At 44.1% G+C, this 22935-nt stretch overlaps 1 protein-coding gene across 5 annotated transcripts in view; it reads right to left on the bottom strand.

Annotated features, from left to right (window-relative positions):
• Positions 1–22935, bottom strand: part of LOC103175703 (dynein axonemal heavy chain 9) — an 89113-nt gene that overhangs the window by 12560 nt on the left and 53618 nt on the right. For 4 of the 5 annotated variants that reach the window (XM_042342289.1, XM_042342285.1, XM_007888874.2 and 1 more), the window contains exons 52-62: positions 21917–22105; positions 18782–19017; positions 16939–17061; positions 15932–16136; positions 13571–13735; positions 12638–12778; positions 12056–12226; positions 8854–8976; positions 4333–4526; positions 3899–4047; positions 2279–2406 (exon numbers count right to left, since the gene is read on the bottom strand). In XM_042342289.1, the coding sequence (XP_042198223.1) occupies positions 2279–2406; positions 3899–4047; positions 4333–4526; positions 8854–8976; positions 12056–12226; positions 12638–12778; positions 13571–13735; positions 15932–16136; positions 16939–17061; positions 18782–19017; positions 21917–22105 (1824 nt within the window). The remainder of the gene's footprint in view (positions 1–2278; positions 2407–3898; positions 4048–4332; positions 4527–8853; positions 8977–12055; positions 12227–12637; positions 12779–13570; positions 13736–15931; positions 16137–16938; positions 17062–18781; positions 19018–21916; positions 22106–22935) is intronic. The other variant, XM_042342288.1, reaches the window with a different exon arrangement.

The raw sequence follows: 22935 nt of genomic DNA on the forward strand, positions 1-22935 counted from the left end.
TCCAGTTAACTCTTCCAAGCATGAAGATGGAGACGAATGATTGATGCAGTCCCACCTGATGTTACAACAACCGGCGTCATCACTGTTTTCCTTTCCTATTGAATCACGGACCAAACGACTGCTGAAAATCAGTTCTTAGGGGTGGAAGATCAGTCAATAAAACCTGACTATTGAACTGTTACTGAGAGTCTGGCCAGACCGCACAGTAAAACCTCCACTTTAAAAGTGACTTTTGCAACCCCAAAAAAGTAAACTAGAAATCTGGTCACTGACTCCACCACTGTTTGTGGGGACACTGCTGTGTGCAATTGGCTGCCGCGTTTCGCCCACAAAATACACAGTCACTCCACTTTACAATATATTCTTGTGAAGCGCTTTGATACGTCTCAATGACGTGCTGAGGTGCTATATCAAATGCAAGTATTATCATTATTATTATAACATGTTTATTATAACCTCGTCCTGTTGGCATATCGAATCCGAAAGCCATTGCTCAGGAAAACTGCCATCCCTCTAACACCAGGGATTAGCCTCATTGCCCTCCTCCACATACTTCCTCTGGGGCCCGGCTTACTCCTTTATCTTCTTAAACAGTTTCAAATCACCTCTTATTCTGTCCCTATTTTCCTAAGATTTTAAGCGGAGTCAGTCGATAGGCAGAGATACGCCATCTCTCGTCTTCGTTTCCTGTCACGGTCAACGGGTTTATTCAAAGTGCACAAGGCCAATCTGCGAGCTGTTTATCTATTCATAACATTGCAGCTTCACTTCCTTTCTAACTGTCAGATCTCTCCTCTCAGGAGCGAGTGCCCCACTGAACCCAATCAATGACTGGATGCTGACACAAATCACAGACTCTGAGCAAATTGTAGAATATTTTTCAAACCACCCATCGATTGATTGTACAAAATGCTGAGGGTAAAATGAATAGACGAGTGCACAAGCCTGAGAGACCCATTACAGTTAAACAACAGCTTAACCTTCTCTTGAGGAGAGAGACGCAGAGCAAGAAATAAAAAAAATCAGCTCTGTGACCTTCACAGTCTTGGGAAAGCGACAGGCCATAGTTGGCGAGGTGCAGAGCGGGTAGAGAATAGCCCTATTTTTCTGATGCAAAAATCATTTAAATGGCTCAGTGATGCCGAACAGGCTACTTGAACGGCACTGAAAAAAGATGATTAACACCCATCGCTGAACTGGAAGCTGGTTGTTATTTAATTTATTATAACCACGGAAGCCAGTGATGCGGTGATGCATGAAAATTAAATCCATTCATGGAATAAATTAAGTTGATCGTGAAATAATTGAAGTGGCATTTTCAGGCGATGAATGGAAAAGCTTCCTACTGGAAAGGACTCACACTGGGTTAGGTGAGAAACATACAGGATTTTTGTTCTTAATCTCAGTTTTAAAAGCTTCCGATCGGCTTTCAATGTGCCGGAATAATGGCCACTGCTGTGCTGGTCACGGCTGAACAGTCTACCTTCAAAGGGAATGTCATCTTTTGTGGTTTGGAACATTAATAATTTAGCGGTTGTTTTTCAGGTTTAAGTTAATATTGTGGTGAGCAAATACATTTAACGCTGAGTGGCCCCAAGGATTTCGCAAATTCTAATACCTTAACAGCGACGGAGGGACCGAGAGAACAAACCAAACCCAACCTAATCAGCTGGGTGGCCAGCCCCAGGACAGTACTTCATTCAAAGATAAAATCTTGCAAGATTTTTATTACTTCACCCTGAAGCTCTGGGATGGGAATATTAAGTCATGGAAACACCAATGGTTGGAAATTCTGCTGTGACACACTGGCACCAAGCTTGTGGCGTTCACAGAGAGGAGATTAACTTCCATTGGTCTGTGGAGTCAAGCGTATCTCTCAGTTGAGCTGTGCTCAAAGTGATCAAGGTCCATTTGCCTCAATAAACTGCACAGATAATAATAATAATCCTTGCATTTGATACAGCGCCTTATCATGTGGTTGAGACATCTCAAAGCGCTTCACAGGATAGACTGTAAAGTGAATTGACTGTATATTTTGTGGGCAAGACGCGAGAGCCAATTGCGCACAGCAGCGTTCCACAAGCAATCATGGATTCTTCAGATGTTTTTCTGATGTGAAAGGCACTGGATAAATGCAATTTGTTCTTATTGTTGTTGAAATCCCGCGGTCCAGTCATTAGTCTTCACTGATGTTACATCCAAACCTCAGCCGAGAGGCTGACTGGTATCATGGCCAGTAATAAGCTTTGAGTGAAGCAGATTGCTGGCGTGTACATACCTGCAGAATCACCCAATGACCTTCTTTAGCAGCCAGATCGAGCGCTTGTTCAGCGACCACCTCCTGGCCTTGCCCTAGAGACACATTGTAGAAGTTTCCTCGATCGAATGTGTAACCCAGCTTTTTGCCTTAGGGGAAAGCACACAGTCATGAGCATCCGACATCAAGACAAACGGAATTATAGTCCAATTCCCTTCCGCAAAAAGCGATGAATCAACATTTATGGCTGCAAATAATATCAGATGAAATTCTACGTTGGCCTTTCTTTCAATTTGATCCGAAATAATCAACAAAAGGTAAATGTGCAATATATTTTTATTAGATTATCAGGCTCAATCCACATTAATATATTATTGCTCACGTAGCCCTGACAAGGAGTTTAATCTTCACATTGCCTTTAGCCATGTTACCTGCCGCTAAACTCGGCTTTATGGAACTGAATTGGTCTTTTAAATTCATTACTTTCTGACTTAATCCGTGAACACATCCAGAAAGCCAGTCTTGCTGGAACTTTGAGCTAAAATCACACAACCCATTAAGTGGAAAGATACTCTGTGAATTTTATCGTCTTAAGGGTCCAATGCTGTCTGTGCACAACCATTGGAGAGGCGAGGTTCCAGTGCCTCTGGCAACGTATCACATTGCACAGCGCCTTTCACGTCGGGAGGACGTCCCAAGGCGCTCGGCAGTGAGGGATTTGGACCTGAGCTGGGAATTGGGATCAGGAGGGGTGGAGGGCAGGGAGGGTGGGGTAGGAGGAGAATGGATTAAAGCTACAAATTAGAACGTTCAGAGAAGAGATGGCCTCCCCCAAACCCATCGTTAGTAAAATCAGGATCTGATGCCAAGATGCAAATTGATCTTTTCACATATCTCTGCCCCAAACCCTCACCGCTCCATCCGCACCCCCCTCCCCACACACACACACACAACCCTCCACACACACACAACCCCCTACACACAACCAGACACACACACACACACACACCCCCACCACACACACAACCAGACACACACACACACAACCACCCCCCCACACACACACACAACCCCCCCCCCCCCCCCCACACACACAACCAGACACACAGTTTCATCTGCACTAAAGGTCAGGGAGAGAACAATGACAGTCCTCAGATGGCAGACAGCCGAGGCTGTATAAAACCAATAGAAATGTTATCAGCTATTGGCCACGAGTTTACTAACCGAGTCTCAGTGACTGTTAGTCTCCACTTGGGCCGGATTTAGCTCCATGTGAAAACTACGCAATTTGCTTCACAGCAGAATTGATGGAACTGCGAACCCACAGGTTTGTGGAGTATAAAACATGATCAGTTGAGCGAGCACAACATTAATTATCCTTTAGCACAACAGAGGTAATCAAGTACAATTTGGAAACACTTATAGAAACTTGTTGCCTTTCACCTGTAAACCAGAGATGCTGTGGTTAACTACCTTGGGTTTATCAGCTTCCATATATGGGAATGTTGCACTTGGCTGGACTGGGATTCTCACTCAATGTTCAGTCTCGCTCTCTCTGATGAGCATTGCATTTCTAATGGACAATTAGGGAAATTTTTCCCGTTCGACTTGAACGTTATTGAAGATAAAGATAAACGTTACCGTGTTTCTCCACGTCCTTCAGGGGATCGACACCAGGGGAAAGGATGAAGAACATGGGTGTGGCGGGTCCCGATTCCTCAAAGGAAACCGCAAAGTCCAACGACCGCCCCACAACGTATTTGCTCCCCAGCTTCTCCTCGACAAAATCTCTGCGAAAGGACAGAGGGTTTTGTCACCACTTTAAATCGTGCAGATGGTCTGCGTCAGTTAAACATGATCATTTGGCAGCAACCCAGTGATTACATTGTAATGGACAGTCTTTCAGGGCACGAAGGAAATACAACACAATAAATATTGTCTCTCAAATCAAGATTGACTCCATCTCTCACTGACAGACTATGGCTGCAGAGTGTTATTAGTCTACTTATATTATTATAGACAGAAGTAATATTGCAACACTCTAAATAATTACAGCCCCTTCTCGCTGTTCTTACCGTATGGCGTAGGTCATGCGATCAGGTCGAAGGGCTCTCATCATACACAGCTGCTGAAGTGCAGACTTGCTCTTCCACTCCTGAGGAAATGTCTCTTTCTCCGGACACTCTGATTCCACAAATTTCTTCCACCGTTTGGCAGATCCCTCCACGTCACGATCCAGGTTACGAAACTCCTCCATGGATGCCAGCGCCTATCAAAGAGTCAGACATCACATTATAATAATAATAATCCTTGCACTTGATACAGAGCCTTATCCTGCCATGGGCCATCTCAAAGCACTTCACAGAATATACTGTAAAGTGAATTGACTGAATATTTTGTGGGCAGTTGTAGACATCGGGCTCCCACAAACAGTTGTGGATTGAGTGACCAAATTATTTATAATTAAAAAAAACGGATTATTCCTCCCGGAAAGTGATCAGCGAATCGACTAACAACCAGGTTCCTTCTTACTGCCAGGTAAACAGAGGCACGTGGAGTAAGGAAACTTATCTCAGGTTTTATCCCGCTCGGGAATCGAATCCGGATCCTTTTGCTTGCGAGGCGAGTGCTCTAACCACTAAACTAAGGGACTCCACTTCACTGCACGCTGGTTGCAAATCTGTGCTTTCACCATTTCACCATTTTTACCCCCACAGTACGTGTAATGGGTTCATCTCTCACCAGCACAGCGGGATGGCAGATTAAAACCAACCAGAGTAGACAGTACACTTTTCAACAAAAAAATCAAGGCTGAAATAGAGACTACAAATATAAAACACTACCATGTAGGGATATTAGTCGTCAGATGGTAAAAATACAGGAGAACACAAATGCATTTCACAAAAGCACTTAATGCTATCAGAAACCATTACAATAAACAGCCAGACAATGGAATGTGTTGTGAAAGGCAGAATTGCAGGGCGGAGAGGTAGATGGAAATGTTGTTCCTGTTTCCATGGCTGAATTGGGAATCGCACTTGTGAATTAAGTCTTTCAGAGCCACTTAAGGAGATCAACGACATACACGCGATGAACTATAGCTGAGATATTCCTTTCTGTTCCAGCCGTGTTTCTGTGTTGATCTACATCGTCTCAGCAAGAATGGTGACTGAGGTTAATCCCCTTCCTACTGAAGCTGCTCTACAAAACAAATCATTGTACAGAAAAAAAACTATTCAGAAGACTAAGTGCTCCAGGCTTGTGGTTAAATGAAGACAAATCATTTTGCTGAGTATTAGGATTCTGCAAACTTTTTGTCTTCTCCTACTCTACTCCTCTGCTCATCCCCACCCCCACACCAACCCTTGGTGAGACTTTCAATTCAGTTAAAAATGTACATAATGACAAAGGATAAACTTCTCAGCACATGCTTCTATGTGTGTGTATACCCCACTTTACAAAAATTGAACTACTTTTTTTTGATTGAGTGGTGTTGAGATCAAAATATACAGCCACTACACTTTAGAGTATATATCCTGTGAAGTGCTTTGAGACGTCGCAATGATGTGTTGAGGCGCTATATTAAATGCAAGGATGATTATTATTATAATCCCCTATAAGTATCAATTCACCTTCCTGATAAGTGCAACATTAAAACAGAAAGTGTGTTGATTGCCTGCGTGTTTGTCACTGTAAACCTCCCTCGCAGGCCTCGAGTCCCTACCCAGGAATTTATAACTTCCTGGTAACGTAAATCAAAGGGAGGAATTAGAGCCAGAAATGGAGTTCGTTCTGGGAATGTTAATGGGTTATACATACAACATCGAAACAGAGTGGATTGTCTTGTAACTCCCACCCATGTGCCCATTACTGAAGATTTATCAGGGGCACGGGAACAGGTTTCTATTATCTATCACTGATGTGCGGTGTGGGTGTCCAGCCCATTTAGCCGTCAGATGCATAATTTCACACAGCCAGATAAATGAGGGAATTATTGCAATGAATTCCTCACTGCCTGAGGTTAAACAGCGGGTGAGGAGGGGGAGTCAGGAGCCTCGCTTGGGACTTAATCTCTTCCTCACAACAAGCACTGATACACTGGAGAGCTATCCCCCCTGGCTGCTTGAAAACCATCCAGCGCAGCTCAGTCAGGCAGCTTAGGTCACGTTGGAGTTGAAGGTGATGGTTAGAATCTAGTCAGGGCTTCACAGGTTTATATATAGTGCAGACGGGAGGTGGGGGGGGGGGGGGTGGGGGGGAGAGGTGGTCTCCGCCTGTACATTCAGCAACAAAACTTTTCCCAGTCACCAGCAAATATTAATTGGCTCCTTTCCATTTATTCATCTAAAGTAAAATTCAGTTGCATTTTATACTCACATTAAAGGGATCCCAGAAACCTATGGAACCCCAGAGACCTCAGCAACTGCTTTCTCAGCACAGTTGCACCACTTGGGTCCCAGGCAACCACGTCTGATTTCCCTAGGATTGCAGAAGTGAATCATCTCCCCGAGAATTCAACATTCCCTTTCCAAATAACTAATATCTTTCATGCACAGTAATCTCGCCCCCCCCCCCACCCCCCACCAAACTATTGAAAGCAATTCAATTAATGTAAATGACAGAGTTTGCGCTATCGCCCGCTGCGAGACAGGGCTGGAATATCAGATGCAAAGCTTTCGTGTTACGGTCTTTTAATGGTCTCTGGGAGATGAGAAGGCTGTGACTGATGTCCTTAGTTAAAAGGATCTTCAAAAATATGAAAATGTGCACTAACAGATTAATTACTGGGAGGCGATGGCTGTGGCTGTACATTGTCACTGCACCTCTGATGGATTCGGCAAAGGAGCATCAGCAAAGTGTTGAGGATGTGCTCCATAGATCACTGGCAATTAGTCCTCCCAATGCACATAACACACTTTGGCCCAATACCCAACTTTACGCATGATTCAGGATTGGAACCCAAAGCAATATCTGACACATGAAAACCCATGGCCAAGCCTGAGCACCCACTGAGAGGTCAGCACAGTTATCTTGCACAGATTTTGGGACCAAACACATCACGAGGTTTAGGCTGTGCCCCATTTAGCCAGGAGTGAGACACACTAGAGTAGAGATAAGAGGCAAAGGAATGGCAAGCATTCATAGAAGAAAGCACACGCACGCACACACACCCACCCACATGCACTCACATGCACCCACACACATTCACACGCACCCACACGCACACCCGCCCACATGCAACCACACGCACTCACATGCACCTACACGCACTCACGCCCACCCACAAGCACTCACATGTACCCACCCCCACCCACCCACACTCACTCACACCCATCCACACGCACTCACACCCACCCACACGGACCCACTCACACCCACACGCACCCACACGTACCCACACACACTCACCAAAGATGCTCAGAACATGACCTCACATTGCTGCTTATGCTTGTGTTGAGCTGACAGCTTCCATAACTCTTCACCACTTGGATAACAGGAAGCCAATAAACAAGGAAAAATTGGTCAAAGATAAATAGCTATTGGCATCACTTTCTTGTGCAGGAAGGCACGGGGATGGCACTGAGCAGCTGTTTGGTGCTAATGCTCTATCTCTTAGGAAACTAAACACCTGTCAGTTGCTCATATAGATCATTGTCAAAATACCTAGTCCCTGTCAGCTTAGTCCTCCAGTACTCCAGCACACAGCTCCAGTACTCCAGCACACAGCTCCAGTACTCCAGCACACAGCTCCATCACACAGTTCCAGTACTCCAGTACACAGCTCCAGCACACAGCTCCAATACTCCAGCACACAGCTCCAGTACTCCAGCACACAGCTCCAGTACTCCAGCACACAGCTCCAGTACTCCAGCACACAGCTCCAGTACTCCAGCACACAGCTCCAGTACTCCAGCACACAGCTCCAGTACTCCAGCACACAGCTCCATCACACAGCTACAGTACTCCAGTACTATCAGTGCTATCAGTGCAAAACTCAAGGTATCTAACGTACAGGTTGGACAAATAATAATCTTTGCATTTGAGGTAGTGCCTTATCACATCGTTCAGATGTCTCAAAGTGTTTCACAGCATTTACAGTGAAGTATAGCCATTGTGTAGTTTCTTGGCAAATTCTGAGGATGATTTGCGCACAGCAATATCCCACAAACAGTTATGAAGTGAATGACCAATTCTATCAGGCGATTGTTGACCAAGACACCACGAGAGAGGAACTCCCACTCATTTCAAATCGTGGCATAGAATGATGCACATTGTAGTTACAGGAGGAAGCCAGCGACTACATTAGTTGAACCGACGCAGAACACCTGATTGTTGTCATACCACAAAGTCACACGACTACAAACAATTATGTTCAAGATTGTTTTCTTCCCCCCCCACCCAAGGAGTTCCCATCAGAATATGAGAGACAGGAGATGAATTAGGAAATTGTTCAGCATGTGAGGGAACCTGATTTTCACCACAATAATTCCAACAAACGAGCAAAGTGCAGTGGGTGAGAGGGACGAGGGGAGAGGAGAGAGCCAGATATCGGCTGACAAGAATGGTGATTCTCACTGATTATAGCAAAGATATACCTTGACACCCCCCCAGGACTGGTTGGAGAGGAAGTCGACAGGACTGCAGAAGCCAGGCTGGGCCGGGTAGCGAAGGAGGAAGTCTAACTCCTTTAGGTTAATTTCTTTGTTGATCAGAAGAATCTGTGAAGTGGAAGTGAGATAGAGAGAGAGGAATCAGTGTACACACATGCCTCTTTCTCCATGAAATGTCCATTAAAACAGAAACCAATCTCCCACTACTACAACACAACAACAACTTGCATTTATATAGAGCCCTTCACATGGGGTAGCATCCCGGAGCGCTAGAACCTTTCAGAATAGTGAAAACTTCCCTTAGATCCCATCCTAACCTTCTCCGCCCCTTCAGTCATTCAAGCCCGTCTTCCTAGCACACTGGTGCAGTGGGTTGGAGTTGGAGGGCTAGGCCATGGAGTCACAGAAACATAATACAATTAGGAATGTCAAAACAAATGACATTCATCTTATGCTTTAATGTTGCAAAAATCTTTTAAGGATTTTTTCAAGGCAGCTTCGGGCATTTGCTTATTTTAGCGGTGAAGCCCATGGTGGAATAAGCTGCTTGTGCTCTGGTCAACTGGGCTCAGTGACTACCTACTTTCACCAACACTCCGAAACCAAACCAGAGCATTCAGAATAAACAATGCAATCGCAGAGAAAAAGCTCGCCTCAAACCCTTGTCAGCGCTTACTGAGCGTTAGAGACGGTTTCAAGTCTCGTTGGCTAAAATAAAAAAGAGACCGAAAATGTAGATTGATGATACTTGGGGAGTTTGGGCAAAACCTGACAAGAAAGACCTGGTAGGTATGTGGGTCAGTGCAATGGGAAACTCCACTTTTACCGGAATTGTTCTGTCGTTTGTCTCCTTGCAGCCTGCTTCTGTTTTAAGCAACGAATAATTCAGAATCTCTGCACAATAAATAGAGGGTAGATGTTCTAAGGGAGCATCTGTTTTCAAGGAAGCCTTGTAAAACCCAACCAAAGTAGCGCTAAAGAGGCACGTTTTGATTCAGGAAGAATTTCTGTGTTAAAAGCAGGCGGACAGCCTTTTAGGGGTAGTCGTGATATTGAAAGGGAATGATGGACGTGCTCGGGACAATAGAAGGTGTCTGTGCCTCCATGTTATTCAGCGCTGCCATCAAGGCGTTCCACTTGCTTAGAAGCTGAGACAAGCCGAGGCTTCCTTTCGTGCATTCCAAGAACGTACTTAACCAAAATGCTTAAAAACGTCTCCATGTATCTAACCGCACAATGCCAGTGAACATCACAAGGCAGGTTCGGATGAAGAATGCCCTTCAACTCATTTGATCTCATCCTTCCACAATCCCCTCCCTAGCATCTTCCCATTGTAGTGCAAAACTGTTTCACTTAAAATGAGTCCAGTTTGCAGCTGATTTCCTCCCCCCCGCCCCCCACCCCGAGTACAAAACGTATTATAACTTTGCTGAATTAAAGGCTTCTAATATTTCTGAAGGTCAACTTGGGCAAAAGTATCAACTGTGGAAGAGGAGCAGTTTAAGATTTAATAGCGTTGAACATTTGATGATGTCTGATAGGTGGAGTGCTCTATTTGTAGAACATAAGCTCTAAACTTTTCAAGCAATTTTATAAAATATTCTCAGCTACATTCAATAAGAGCGCTCTAGTGCCATAATAATAATCCTTACAAGTCTGCAATAATACCAATTTACATTTATATAACCTTTCACGTCTTAATCCTTCTATTTGATATAATGTTGAAATATCTCAAAGTGCTTGAAATGCAAGAATTATTATTATTTATCTTTAATGTGAACAAGCAGACATGACCTTGGTTTTACGTCTCAGCTGATGGATGACCTCTCCAACAATTCTGTCAGCCCCAGCACTGCACTGAAGCTCTTTGAGATGATCCTACATTGCAGACCATGTTAGCTGGAGGATTGTGGGCTAGGACATCAGGAGCCAATCTCTTCTCTATCCAAACACTGTAATGTCATTGGATTCTGTGCCTTCAAATACGCAGTCACCATACTTCACAGAATCTTTGCAAAATGCTTAAAGACATTCAATATTATACGCGTGATATCAAACGCAAGGATTATATTTATCTTTAATGTGAACAGGCAGCCATCACCTCAGTTTAATGTCTCATCTGAAGGCCTGGCTCTCCAACAACACAGAACTTCCCAGCACGACAGTGAAGTGTCAGCCTATAGAGTTCGCACACAGAACCTTCTAACCCACAGGCAAGAGTTCTAACAACTGAGCCAGGCTGATGCAATCAGAGCCTTCACACTGATCTCACCCACTGGCCCTCAGATCTGGGTGGCACTGGGCGACTGTCAGCACCAGGGAGATTGCGGCAAACGGATGATGTTGTGGAACGTGGTTTTATAGATCAACGGTTCTGCATGTTTCCCAAGGTAAGAATGATTGATGCAAATTCAGCATAAACTGGGCTGTTTATGCTGAATATAAATTAGCTGAATGGTCATTGAAGGACAACTTTTGGAACAGTTTTATGTCTCCTATTATATCCTGTTTATTTTCATGAGTGGGCCAAAGTTGGTTGAACTAAAACAGTTTCATTTCTTTGTTTACCATCAGCCATCCTTTGCTATTAAAAAACGGGAAATCCTCCCATCCACCCCGGGTTACGGACTCTCCTCCCCACTCCTCGCCTGCCCAGACACAGATCCCAGACACAGAGTCTATGCTAACCCTCTACCAACACAGAGTCTGTGCTAACCCTCTACCAGGTGTTGGGGGTGAGATCCATCAGATGAGACGTTAAACCCAGGTCCATCTGCCTGCTCAGGTGGAATTTAAAGAGCCCACAACAGCATTTGAAAAGTGAAGGCAATTTCTCTCTCCCACTGTCCTGGCCAACAATCCCTCAAATAAAATTGGTCACTCACACCATGGCTGTTTGTGGGAAGTTTGTGGGAAGTTGCTTTGTGCAAATTGGCTGCCACCTCCACCTACAAAATATAATCACTACACTTTACGGTAAAGCCTGTGAAGGGCTTTGAGACATCCTCCCAATGTGATAGGCGCTGTATCAAATGTAACGATTATTATTTTGCTGTTATGTATCTGTCAACCACCCGCTCACTTCCACCATCTCACACTCTCACCAACCTGTTCCCTCTGGTTAAAGACATACTTCCTCGTCAGTGTCTATCCTGAAGTGTAAGACTGGCAGAGCAGCCTCACTTACCTGGAAGGCAAGCTGGGCAGTGTAGGTGAGCTTATCACATTCAAACAGCCCCCTGATGGTGTACTGGAAGACAGAGAAGGTGAGGCTGTCGATCAAATTGTCCACTCGCTGCTTCAGGTTCTCATCAGCTGTTGCCTTTGAAACAGACATTTGGAACACAACACTGAAAGCCTGGAGGGGGAACAGCACAGGAATTTATCAGCAAATTATGTTATTGGACAATACATCAACAGTTAGAACTTCCTTCCCCATAAACATGTCAAACCCCAAATTAGATTCCGTCCTCCCATCCCTTGTAATTTAATTTCAAAAGTTGCCTTTTTTGGGGGGAAAACATGAAGCGCAGAAGCTGGGAATCCTTTGGGACAGATTCTTTGATCACGCCCCGAAGGTATGAGTTTTATATTTATTGCTCTTTCAACACAAAGGTTTTGACATCTGAACCTTGGCGTTTGATGGAACGATTTGGAGGCAGTATTGGGAATGACAGGTAGTGGGAAATCCAAGACATTTGTTTTTTTAAAAAGTTTATCAATTGGAGCAATTCATCTGCTAACAGGGAACAGGTGCAAATCTGCGTACCTTCAAAGAGAACTGGTACATTGGGTTGATTTTACTCAGGTCGTTCATTATGAAGTACAATAAAGATCCTCTGCCAGCAGCCGCCCGATAATGCTCTCGTGCCTCGTTGATCTTAATCTCCGTTACTTTGGCTTCTTTCACCTGTTTCGAGAGGGATTTGGACGATCAAAGTATAAGATCATATACATTCCATCACAATAAGGAGGCCACTAGGGGCATTGAGTCGTCACTGGAACGAGGAACTCAAACCTAATTCCTTGCTCTACTTTCCTCCACTTCTCTTTCCCCGAAGGCTTCAATATTATTCCTCCACAAACACCTCCTCAATTCCCTTTCAAACAATCTGGTGCTAAACAACCTCGATTATGTGGCCTATTGTCTTGTTGCCTTGGCTTCTCTGACAGTATTGTTGTGGTTTGCAGGGGAAGGAAACTTGCATCAAAATTGGGCACAGAATTGTTCAATGTAAATTATATGAATGTTTTTCCACGTCCACAAGACAAAAGTGCTCCTTGTTCCAATTTGCATCCATGTTCCTCTCGGAGAGATTATAACAACACAGAGCTGTCCTGTTAATACTTGAAAGGTCATTTGCAACTCAGAGTTAACTAGGTCATACATATTCAAAGCTTGGCCTTTTGGCCACAGTTGAGCAAGTCTAATCCCTGTGTTCATCCGGACTCATAACTGGGCAGCTTGCCAGGCTGAGCTCTGAGGAATAGAGATACGACACTGCCAGGAAGACAAAGCCAACTAATGGTGTTATCTTAGCTCCTTTAAAATTGTGCTTCTACCACTGTTTCAAACAGATCCAAAATTAATAATTTCCCCTTTTCTGTTCATCAATCATTTATAAATCTATCAGCCGAGAAGCAACTCTGCTGCCAGGGCTCGTAGAGAAATGCTACGTCCCTCGCAGTGTGAGGACCTCACCTTCTCCTCGATCTCCGCCGCCGTGCGTTTGGTGGTCTCCAGGTTCTCCACCAAGGCCGTGTCTCCGAGGAAGTTTCCAGAGGCAGAGGAGAGGCGGGAGAGCAGGTTGTCCTCCAAGGTTTTCAAGGTGATTTTGAAGCCATTCTGCTGCTTTGTGAGGTTGGACTGTGAAGGAATACCACAGAGAGACTCCAATAATAGTTCAAGAACATTAGCGACAAGTGCAAGGGAAAATAATTCAGGTTACTTGATGCACTCCACTTGGTGATAGCAGGGGGCCATCTCACTCTTGTGACCTAATTAGTAGATAAGAGCAATTACAGAGTGAGGAATTATGATGACTTTGTTAATTAGAGAGGGATCAATAATATATTATTCATATCCACTAGTGGAGGAGCACTGGGGGTGGGGGGGGGAGGGAACTTGCATTGATTTACACCTCGACCAACATTGGGCAGATTAAATCAGACAGAAGCGAAAGTTGATGGCAGTTGTTGTTGTTGCTCTAAGTGAGGGAGATGAAAGAGAGGATTTGGACATTGCTTGTTTATCTAAACTCACGTTGCTGTAACCCGCTTCCACAAGCCAGCTCCTAGTAACCCAAAACAAGGTGGCGTGGAATCTCGTTAAGCTCTGAATTGGCGCTGGGCTGAGACACAAGATTAAAGATTGGCTTCCTCAGTGGGAACTGGGTCAGTTGTGACATTGCTTGGAATAATGATCATTAAAGCAATGGATTGTTGGAAACATCAAGCACATCTAGAAGCTTCTTCACTTCAGACTCCGACCTACCCAGTGGGCAGGGAGTTAAGTGATTTAGATGAAGGCAACCGGCTCACACCAGCTTTACGCCTCCTTTTTAATGAACACAGGCCAAATGCAGAGCAACATAGGTTTTATTCTCCTCTCCCATGCACTGGGTTACAGAACTCGGATGTGCGAAGTGTTGCCTAGAGATCAGAACTTTGATAAAGTTTCAAGAATTCTTTTGAAATAAGAGTTCCCAATTCCCAGAAGCAAATAATGTGAAATGGCAATTAGTTTCTATTTACTCATCTCCCTACCTCCTCCTGCCCACCCCCAACGTCCATCCACTAGCACATTGTCTCCTCAAAATGTCTCCTCTCTTTTCCTGAAGATGTTTAGCTCATTTTTTTCTCTCTTTGATGGTTCCATGGGGCCCCTTGGAGGAAAGGATACTTGACTGATGTTCTCCTCACTAACCCAGAGTGGCTGAAGCTAATTTGAGTTTTTATTCACGTAGACCACCTCATATGATCTCAGTTTGTCACCCGCCCACACTCCATACCCTTTAATATTTCTCATTTGGAAGCATCTATCCAATTCCCTTTTGCAACGATTGATGGCGCTGCCTGAGGAACACTGACACTGCAGCAAAAAAATTCCACATTCCACCCACCCGCTCTGTGTCTCACCTCCCCGTGATAATAATGTATTGGTAGGAACTGGATCAATTAAAATGTACGTATTGCAGCAAAGGGTAAGCTGTTTATTCATGAATTTTGAACCATTATAACAGCAGGGAGAATACATTGATATATGACAGTAATTAGTTGTGTTTGACTGCAATAATTAAGGGAATTAGAAAAACAATTTTTTCAACATCGTTAACATAAAAAAGTGGAATTTATGAAGCTCGATGAACGGTATGTTCTGGCAGCAAAGGAAGCATCATTCACATCCATGTCAAGTTTGAAGCAGTGTTAACATCCCTCTGACAGAATTATTTAATCCAAAACTCAGAAGATTAGCTCTGCTGCACCAGTGAATAGAGTGTAGAGAAGTTTAGGTGAAGAAGGCTCTGAGGTAAGCAGGGGGCATCCCTCCAGAGAGAGAGAGAGCAAGAGAGCGCGTGCCATTTCAACAATCTATCTCTGGGATTCCATGTGAGGTGGGATGCAGGGAATTCTCAGTTTGGTTTGGATACTCTCAAGCCTGGTGATGGGTTTCCACATGTGTCAGACACACTCCTAATAATAATCCCTCCAAAACAGAACAATAATAAATTGGTCATTTTCAATCCACAGCGGTTTGTGGGACACTGCTGTGCGCAATTGGCTGCCGCGTTTTGCCCACAAATATACGGTCAATTCATTTTACAGTCTATTCTGTGAAGCGCTTTGAGCCGTCGAGAAGATGTGAAAAGTGCTATATCAAATACAAGGATTATTATTATTATTATTTATAGCTGACCAAAAAAAACCAAACAAACACAATTTGCAGTTAGATTAGAAAGGTGGCTTTGCATTGTAACATCTGGGAGCTTTTTGCAGGATCGGAGAACCAAGCGCGGAGGGGATAGGAGGGAAGGTGAGAACAACAGAGTTTAGATTACGGTACCTTCAGTTCCTCCAGGTCAGGTCTCTCCATACTGACCACAGACGCCAGCAGCTGGTCCTCCAGGCCATCTCTCGTCACCGTGAAGTTAATGAGCGTGCACTGGGCCTGCATCTCAGGCTGATAGTGGGGATTGGCCAGCTTGGTGTGCAGAATGAGACGAAAGCTGGGATTGTACTCGCACTCCTTGTCTCCAATGCGGATGTACCTGGGTAAGAGAAGGTGGGTGAGTTTCAGTCAGATGGTTAACGTTACTTTTCTAGAACAGTTAGAAGCGAGTTCAGAAAACATTCCTTCAGCCCGAGATTGGGAAGATGCAGAATGCACAGTATTGGCTTTAGAGAGAGAGAAGATAAATCAATTGGGATGTGAAAAGGGAACCAGAACCTCGGGAACTCAGGAGTATGGAGAATAGGCAGCGAAATGGGATAAGACAATGCACCACAATGCAATAAACTGTTCAAAAACAAGTTTGATGGACTGAATTCTCTTGTTCCTAGATGTTTGCACATCAGTTCAGTTGGATGATGTATGAAAAGAACCTCGACGAATCATTCAGCCCAACAGATCCGAGAGAAACATGAGTCACATGAGTCCCTACATGAAGCAGCAATGTCAGCCTCCCAGTGATGTGTGAGCCCTGATGGTGAGTGTCAGCTGGTAACCAGCCACAGGGGGAATCACTGTCCTTAACTCAAGTGTGCTTTGGCCAATCATACGTTCAGGAGGACACCACATCCTATGTTCAGATCCCAGGTATTATTTGAAAAGAGAAGAGGATATTGGGTGTCGATCCTCAAAGAAGAGGTTGCATCGAGTTGGACGTTACACACTGCATTACCAGGAAGGGCGGTACCACACAGAATCACTTTAAAAAAAAGCTTGGATGGGAAGGCAGTGGCTGGGTTTTCTGGCCAGAAGAGAATCTCTCTGCTGCGGTTTTGTGATCTCTGAGAGTTGGTGAGAACACCGATGAAGACTGCTAAGCCTTTTCCTCCCTGTTGCCTTACCTGCCCTTTTTAATGGTTTCTCGGCCCAGTAATGGTCCCAGCACAGGATCGACCGATTCCTCCAGGTTCTCGATGAGGACCACTTCTCCCGACCCCAGAGCAAGCTCCATCATGTCCAAGTATCTGAGAACCAAAACCACAAATATAGATTGAAGCTGATGACTCATGCTTCTCTCCGATCTGTTGGGCTGAACAATTCACTGAGGTTCTGTTTGACATTGGCTTTTTATGTGCTCATTAATGTTTGAGAGCGATAAGACCCCAGGCTGGATTTAAGCCTCTCAAAATTCAAATAATGTTAACACAAGTTCAGGGACAGCTAAAATGAGCATTCTGCACAAATTCATTTATTAATAAATGCTTCTTTCCTGAGGTTTGGGGTGTAAGATCATCTAATCCTCGCTCCCTCTGCCCGGCTAAATCGTACTTGCTGCACATTCCCCGCTCCTCTCTTTCCTACTCAGCATCCAATCTCATCGGTTGTAAAGAGGAGCAAGAGGAGGAATCCTTCAGCCCATCAGTTGTGTTCCACACAACACAGTGATGGAGGCTTATCCTACCTCAATCTTTAAGAACACTGATTTGGCTGCATGTTAATGGCACTTGTCCATTGTGTGGATCCCCATCTCCTGCAGTACATCAGTATCCAAAGGCCTCAGAGGTGATTTGAGAATGGGTTTCTACCTTACATTAAACCCCAATGTAGAGATCTGGTTAAAAGATCTGTAGTGACCAGCATAAGATGAGCTCCCACCTCCGAGAGTTAAACTTAAATCCAACCCAAACATAATGGAGCCAAACATCTGCTGTTTCTGACAGCTAAAAGGGTCCTGAGGGAAATTAGTTCACTCCCAACCCTGCTGCTCACGTCAGGAGACCACAACACAACTACTGACAAGTGACCACTAATTAGTAGTGACATTGAGGGAGGCTGTAATAATGATGTGTGCAACACCAAAATATCACAGCTGCATGATAAAACACGAGCCGTTCTCATCTAAATGCTTTCTGGAATTAGGTAAACAGAATGCCTCCCTCCAGGGAGAGAGTGGGCATTGCATTCCAACAATCTATCTCTGGGATTTCCATGTGTAGATGGGATGCCTGGAATTCTCAGCTTGGTTTGGATACTCTTAAGCAACAGTGATGGTTTCTGCATGTGTCAAGACCCAAAACATTGTCATCGTTGTCGTTGTCTCTGCACAGTGGTGGAGTGACAGTGACAATGTTGTGGCTGAATATCAAGCACATACAGAGAGCAGCAGTGGCACAGGTTTAAAATAAGGCGTTCAGCAGGGCCACAGATACTGGATGCTGTTTCTTAAACAATCTATTACTCAGCAATGACCCTCGTGCTCAGTTTAGATCATAAATTTCCAGGAAAGACTGGTGAAGAAGCTGTGAAAAAATTGGATGCAACGTACAATAAACCAAGTAGCAGTATCTGGGCCCTGTCTGCCGACTGCAAACACATCCTTTCTCACAGCTATTCCCCACCGACACTCGGCGATTCAATCACAATGTTACCAGGGATGAGGAGGTTTCAGTTCAAATTTTAAATAATTGCACACAAAAATATATAAAGAGGAGATTAGAAAAATATCTTCACATGGGGGTGGGGTTGGGATACGGAATTCTCTTCCACAAGTTGTGGAAGGAAAGTACATACATTGTTCTAAAGGGAAATTGGTGCTTTATGAGAATTGGTGCTTTAAATATATGTCATTTGTTGTTGTTGGGCTAAATGGCCTGTTTTGTTGCTGTAAACATCCAATCATTGTACAACAGTAACCAGCTACAAATGGATCATCATTCGAGAGAAGCGAGCTATTGAATCGCTTACCCTCTCTGGCCAATCCTCAGGACTTTGAGGTGCTCTCCACACTTGTTCTTGATCCATTTGATGCCCTGCAACTGGGGGTCAATCATGAGAGGCCAGCGCTCGCAGTTGGTGAGGATGGTGGCGTTCTCGGTGGACATTCTGTCTGCGGGCAAACCCTCGTTCTGCCAGGCAGCGATGTCAGCATCGTCTGTGAGCATTGTCAGGGAATCTCGCTCAGAGGTCACAGGGATCGGAACCTGCAGGTGGGGAAACGCACAGCATTTGGGCCTGTCTGGCACCATATTATACACTCACAATTTATGTACTGCTTCCAATTCACGAGTGAATTCAAGAATTTGCTGCTCGCTGTCCACACCATTTAATATTCCTCTTTCTGCCCTTTGGGTGAGATGTTGATTTATTTAATGCCTTTCATATCGGGAGGACACATCAAAACAACACAGGTGAGTGGGCACACACTCCTGGGGAGGGGCAAGGAAATAAGAGGGTTGAGGGATGGGGGTGGAGAAAAGATGACCCAAACTACAGTTTGAGCGCAGAGCATGTCAGAGGGACTCAGAGAGACTCAGAGATGTACCAAGATGGAATAATAGAGTCTAGCTTCTCGTCAACAAAATTTAATTTCAGCACGACTCATCACCATCAGTAACATATTTGGCAGTTTTTAAGACCGCATTGCTATTAAAATAAATATGCTTGTTTAAAACAGCTGTCTGCCAGTCATTCAATTGAAATGTTACATCCCAATAAAACAAGCAACAAAGCGATGGCTATTTTAAGGAATCAATTCATAAAAAGGACTCCAATAAAATTGTAAGAGATCAGACCATATAAATCACATGGCTAGAAAGTCCTGACTGGAGGAAGAGATTCCACCTGTGTCTCGATTTACTTCATTTACGTAGCACTTTGGAACATCCAGAATTTGACAGTCTGTTAAATTCAATCTTAACTCTGAAATCGCCAAGAAGGTTTAAGAATTTGCCAAGTTTTGGACGCTCTAAATTGCTGCATAAGTATAATAATAATAGGACGTCTCAAAGTGCTTCACAGAATATACTGTACAGTGTAGTGACTGTATATATTTTGTGGGCAAATTGCGGCAGCCAATTGCGCACAGCAGCGTTCCTCAAACAATCATGGATTGAGTGACCAAATTATTTTTTNAAAAGGGATTATTACCACAGAGAATAATCCGCCAATCGTCTAACTGCTGGGTTCCTACTTATTGCTGATAAACAGAGGCATCCGGAGTAAGGAAACTTCCCTAAGGTTTCACCCTGCCCGGGAATCAAACCCAGTTCTTCTCGCTTGCAAAGGCGAGTGCTCTAACCACTAAGCTACAGGAGTCCACAATAAATCCCGGGTGGAAAGTGGTTCTGAAGCCCTGAAGCTATTCTGAATTTTGTCTTACTGACGTTTCATCATTCTGCAGATCATACCTTTAATTAAACCACTGCGACAGTTTTGCTAAAATATTCATCCTTTAATGATCCTCGCATTTGATATATAGCCTATAATGTAATGTGATATGGAAGAGTCACCAAGGTTATTGCTATCAAGTGAAGTGCCTGTAATTGTTGGCAAACATTTTGCACACACTAAACTCCCATAAACTGCAATGAGGTGAAGAACCAATTCATTTGGAAGATTGTTGGCCATGACACCGGGAAAAACTCCCTTCTGTTTCTATACAGTTTAATAACCTCCAACAATGCAGTTCTCCCCCAGTAAAGCAATGGAGCGTCAGGTGGAGATATGACTGCGATCTCGAGTCCCAATGTGGGGCTTGAACAACAACAACAACAAAATCGGGAAGATGTCCCAAAGCGCTGGATGGCCCAGGATGTGCACGTAAAACTTTCAATTTAGAGACAAGAGTGCTAGCAAATAAGCCAAGCTGGCTCTGCTGTGCTTCAATAATAATCACATGACAATAGACCAAATTTCAATTGCTCTTTAACACAGTGTGTTTCATAGCAAGATTTAAAGGAGAGCCATTCTAGATAAGTATGACTAATAAGAGATTTTACCAAAATTAACAAGTCAAGTGGAGATGACTTAGACACTTGATTTTATAGTAAATGGTTAGCACTTTGAAGAGTCATTAGCATAGTTTGATTCCACTGAGACAATGGTATAAATTATATAATATTACAGATGGTGGAGTGAGTAATAGGGTGTAATTTAATCCGGGGACATCCTTAAACTACTTGAGATTTATTGCGGAGGTTTGTTTTCAGAACTCCTCAATTAAAGCACAACCTTGCAACTCCGCACCATCCCTAATCTTCCTTGTGATTAGATTACATTAGCAACTGGGATGTGCTATGGGGTGTCAAACAGGACACAATGGGTATTCATACACTCTGCACACTAATAATAAGAGATTTTACAGTGTTATGGGTCCACACACACAAAGCCCCAAAAGAGGTTTCTTAAAGACCAAGAGAAAAGATATAGAGTATTCAATCCCTCTGCCTTGACTCCCCTTTGCCCAACTTCAAAAGACTTTCCCCTTCAACAGTGCCTACAGTCACCTCCCCTTTCTCCCTGGCTCAGCGTCAAACTACGTCATTGTTAAGTGCTCCAATACTACCCCATGTGAAGGGCGCTGTATAAATGCAAGTTGTCATTGCACCTTTGTGAATCACAGAACACAAGCTACAGCTGGTGTTTAAATAGCGTACCAGTCAAGAAGGAATTTGTTTAGAAGGTGCCTTTAAGAGAAAACAATTAGCCACACTTCTTGCCCAAAATAAAGAGCTTCTTTTTTGAAATTATAATTCTGAGACAAATTGTTCAAAACAAATACAAACTGCACATTTCCTGAATAAATTAATTAGACTTTGATATTCTCATTTATAAAATGATTGAAGATTCTCACAATACAACAAATGTATGTGTTTAATTGGCCTCTTGGTTCTCCTTAACAATGGCGATTAGTTGATGCCAATTTCTGAAATTAGATCTTTTTATCAAGTCTTTGCAATGGAATGGAAGGTGTAGCAAAGAGAAGAGTTCTTAATAGTGATGAGCCCAAGCTAACAACTGTAGACTACCTGCAGGAAATGTTAATGAAGGAGTTACAAAAACTGTTCATTGTAAAGGTAGAAAAGAAGATGAAGCTCTCACCTTGACCTGCCCAAGATAAGGTCTCCACTTCCCATCCATCAGATCCTGCCTGTACTTCTTTGTGAAGTAGCCCAGATACGAGACAAAGGCCGTGATCAGCAGCACATCACCACAGAGCATGTTCTCCTGCTCTTTGAAGTTACGCACGGATTCTGCCCAACGTACGTTCTCTGAAGCCAAACCACCGACCTGCAAGGGATACACCGCTTTGAAATAGATCAGAGCAAACCCAGGGCTGAATAGATGAGGGACCCGGGAGCTTCATTACTTGCAAGGAGAGATGCTAGAGCTCGACACGGCCGGTGATTGGCAGATGTGGGAGAAGGGACAGTGAAGCTGTAAATCAATTCTGAAGGGAAAAGGATGAGGAAGAAAATAACTAATAATAATGTGGTCGGTCAACCCACCACTGTTTGTGGGACACTGCTATGCGCAATTGGCTGCCACGTTTCACCCACAACTTCACCCACAGTCAATTCACTTTACAGTGTATCCTGTGAAGCGCTTTGAGACGTCTCGAAGACGTGATCAGGCGCTGTATCAAATGCCAGGATTATTATTATTATTACTTAAAAAAAAGCCATGAATTTTGTGAGGATGTAAAAAAAAAGCCCGAGAGAATCCCAGCCAGTGCTTGTTGGGGTCAGACTCTGGCTTTTTGCCCCAATCTCAACCTGGTGTGTGTGTGTCTCTTCCTGCTCTGCCACAGGGGGTTTCAATCACAACAGCTTTTAATCATCTTTAATCAAGACCTTGTGGAAATGAGAAGTGACAGCTTCACGTGTCAGCCGCGTAATCGAGAAGCACAAAGAGAGGAGCCTGCGATCTCCATTATTCATGGGGCTGCTGCTGAAACAAGATTGCGCGTCCGTCACCTGGATTTATGGACCTCAGCTGGCAATTCTGCCGTTGCTAACACGGGGAAGAAAGAGCTGGCAGGCAGAATTAAAAGGACACGGCGGGGGTGGGGGGGGGGAACGGGCGGTGGGGGGGCGAGCTTCTTTCCATCTTGTGTACTT

This window comes from Callorhinchus milii, unplaced genomic scaffold, assembly GCF_018977255.1.
Source record: "Callorhinchus milii isolate IMCB2004 unplaced genomic scaffold, IMCB_Cmil_1.0 Scaffold20, whole genome shotgun sequence".
Lineage (NCBI taxonomy): Eukaryota > Metazoa > Chordata > Chondrichthyes > Chimaeriformes > Callorhinchidae > Callorhinchus > Callorhinchus milii.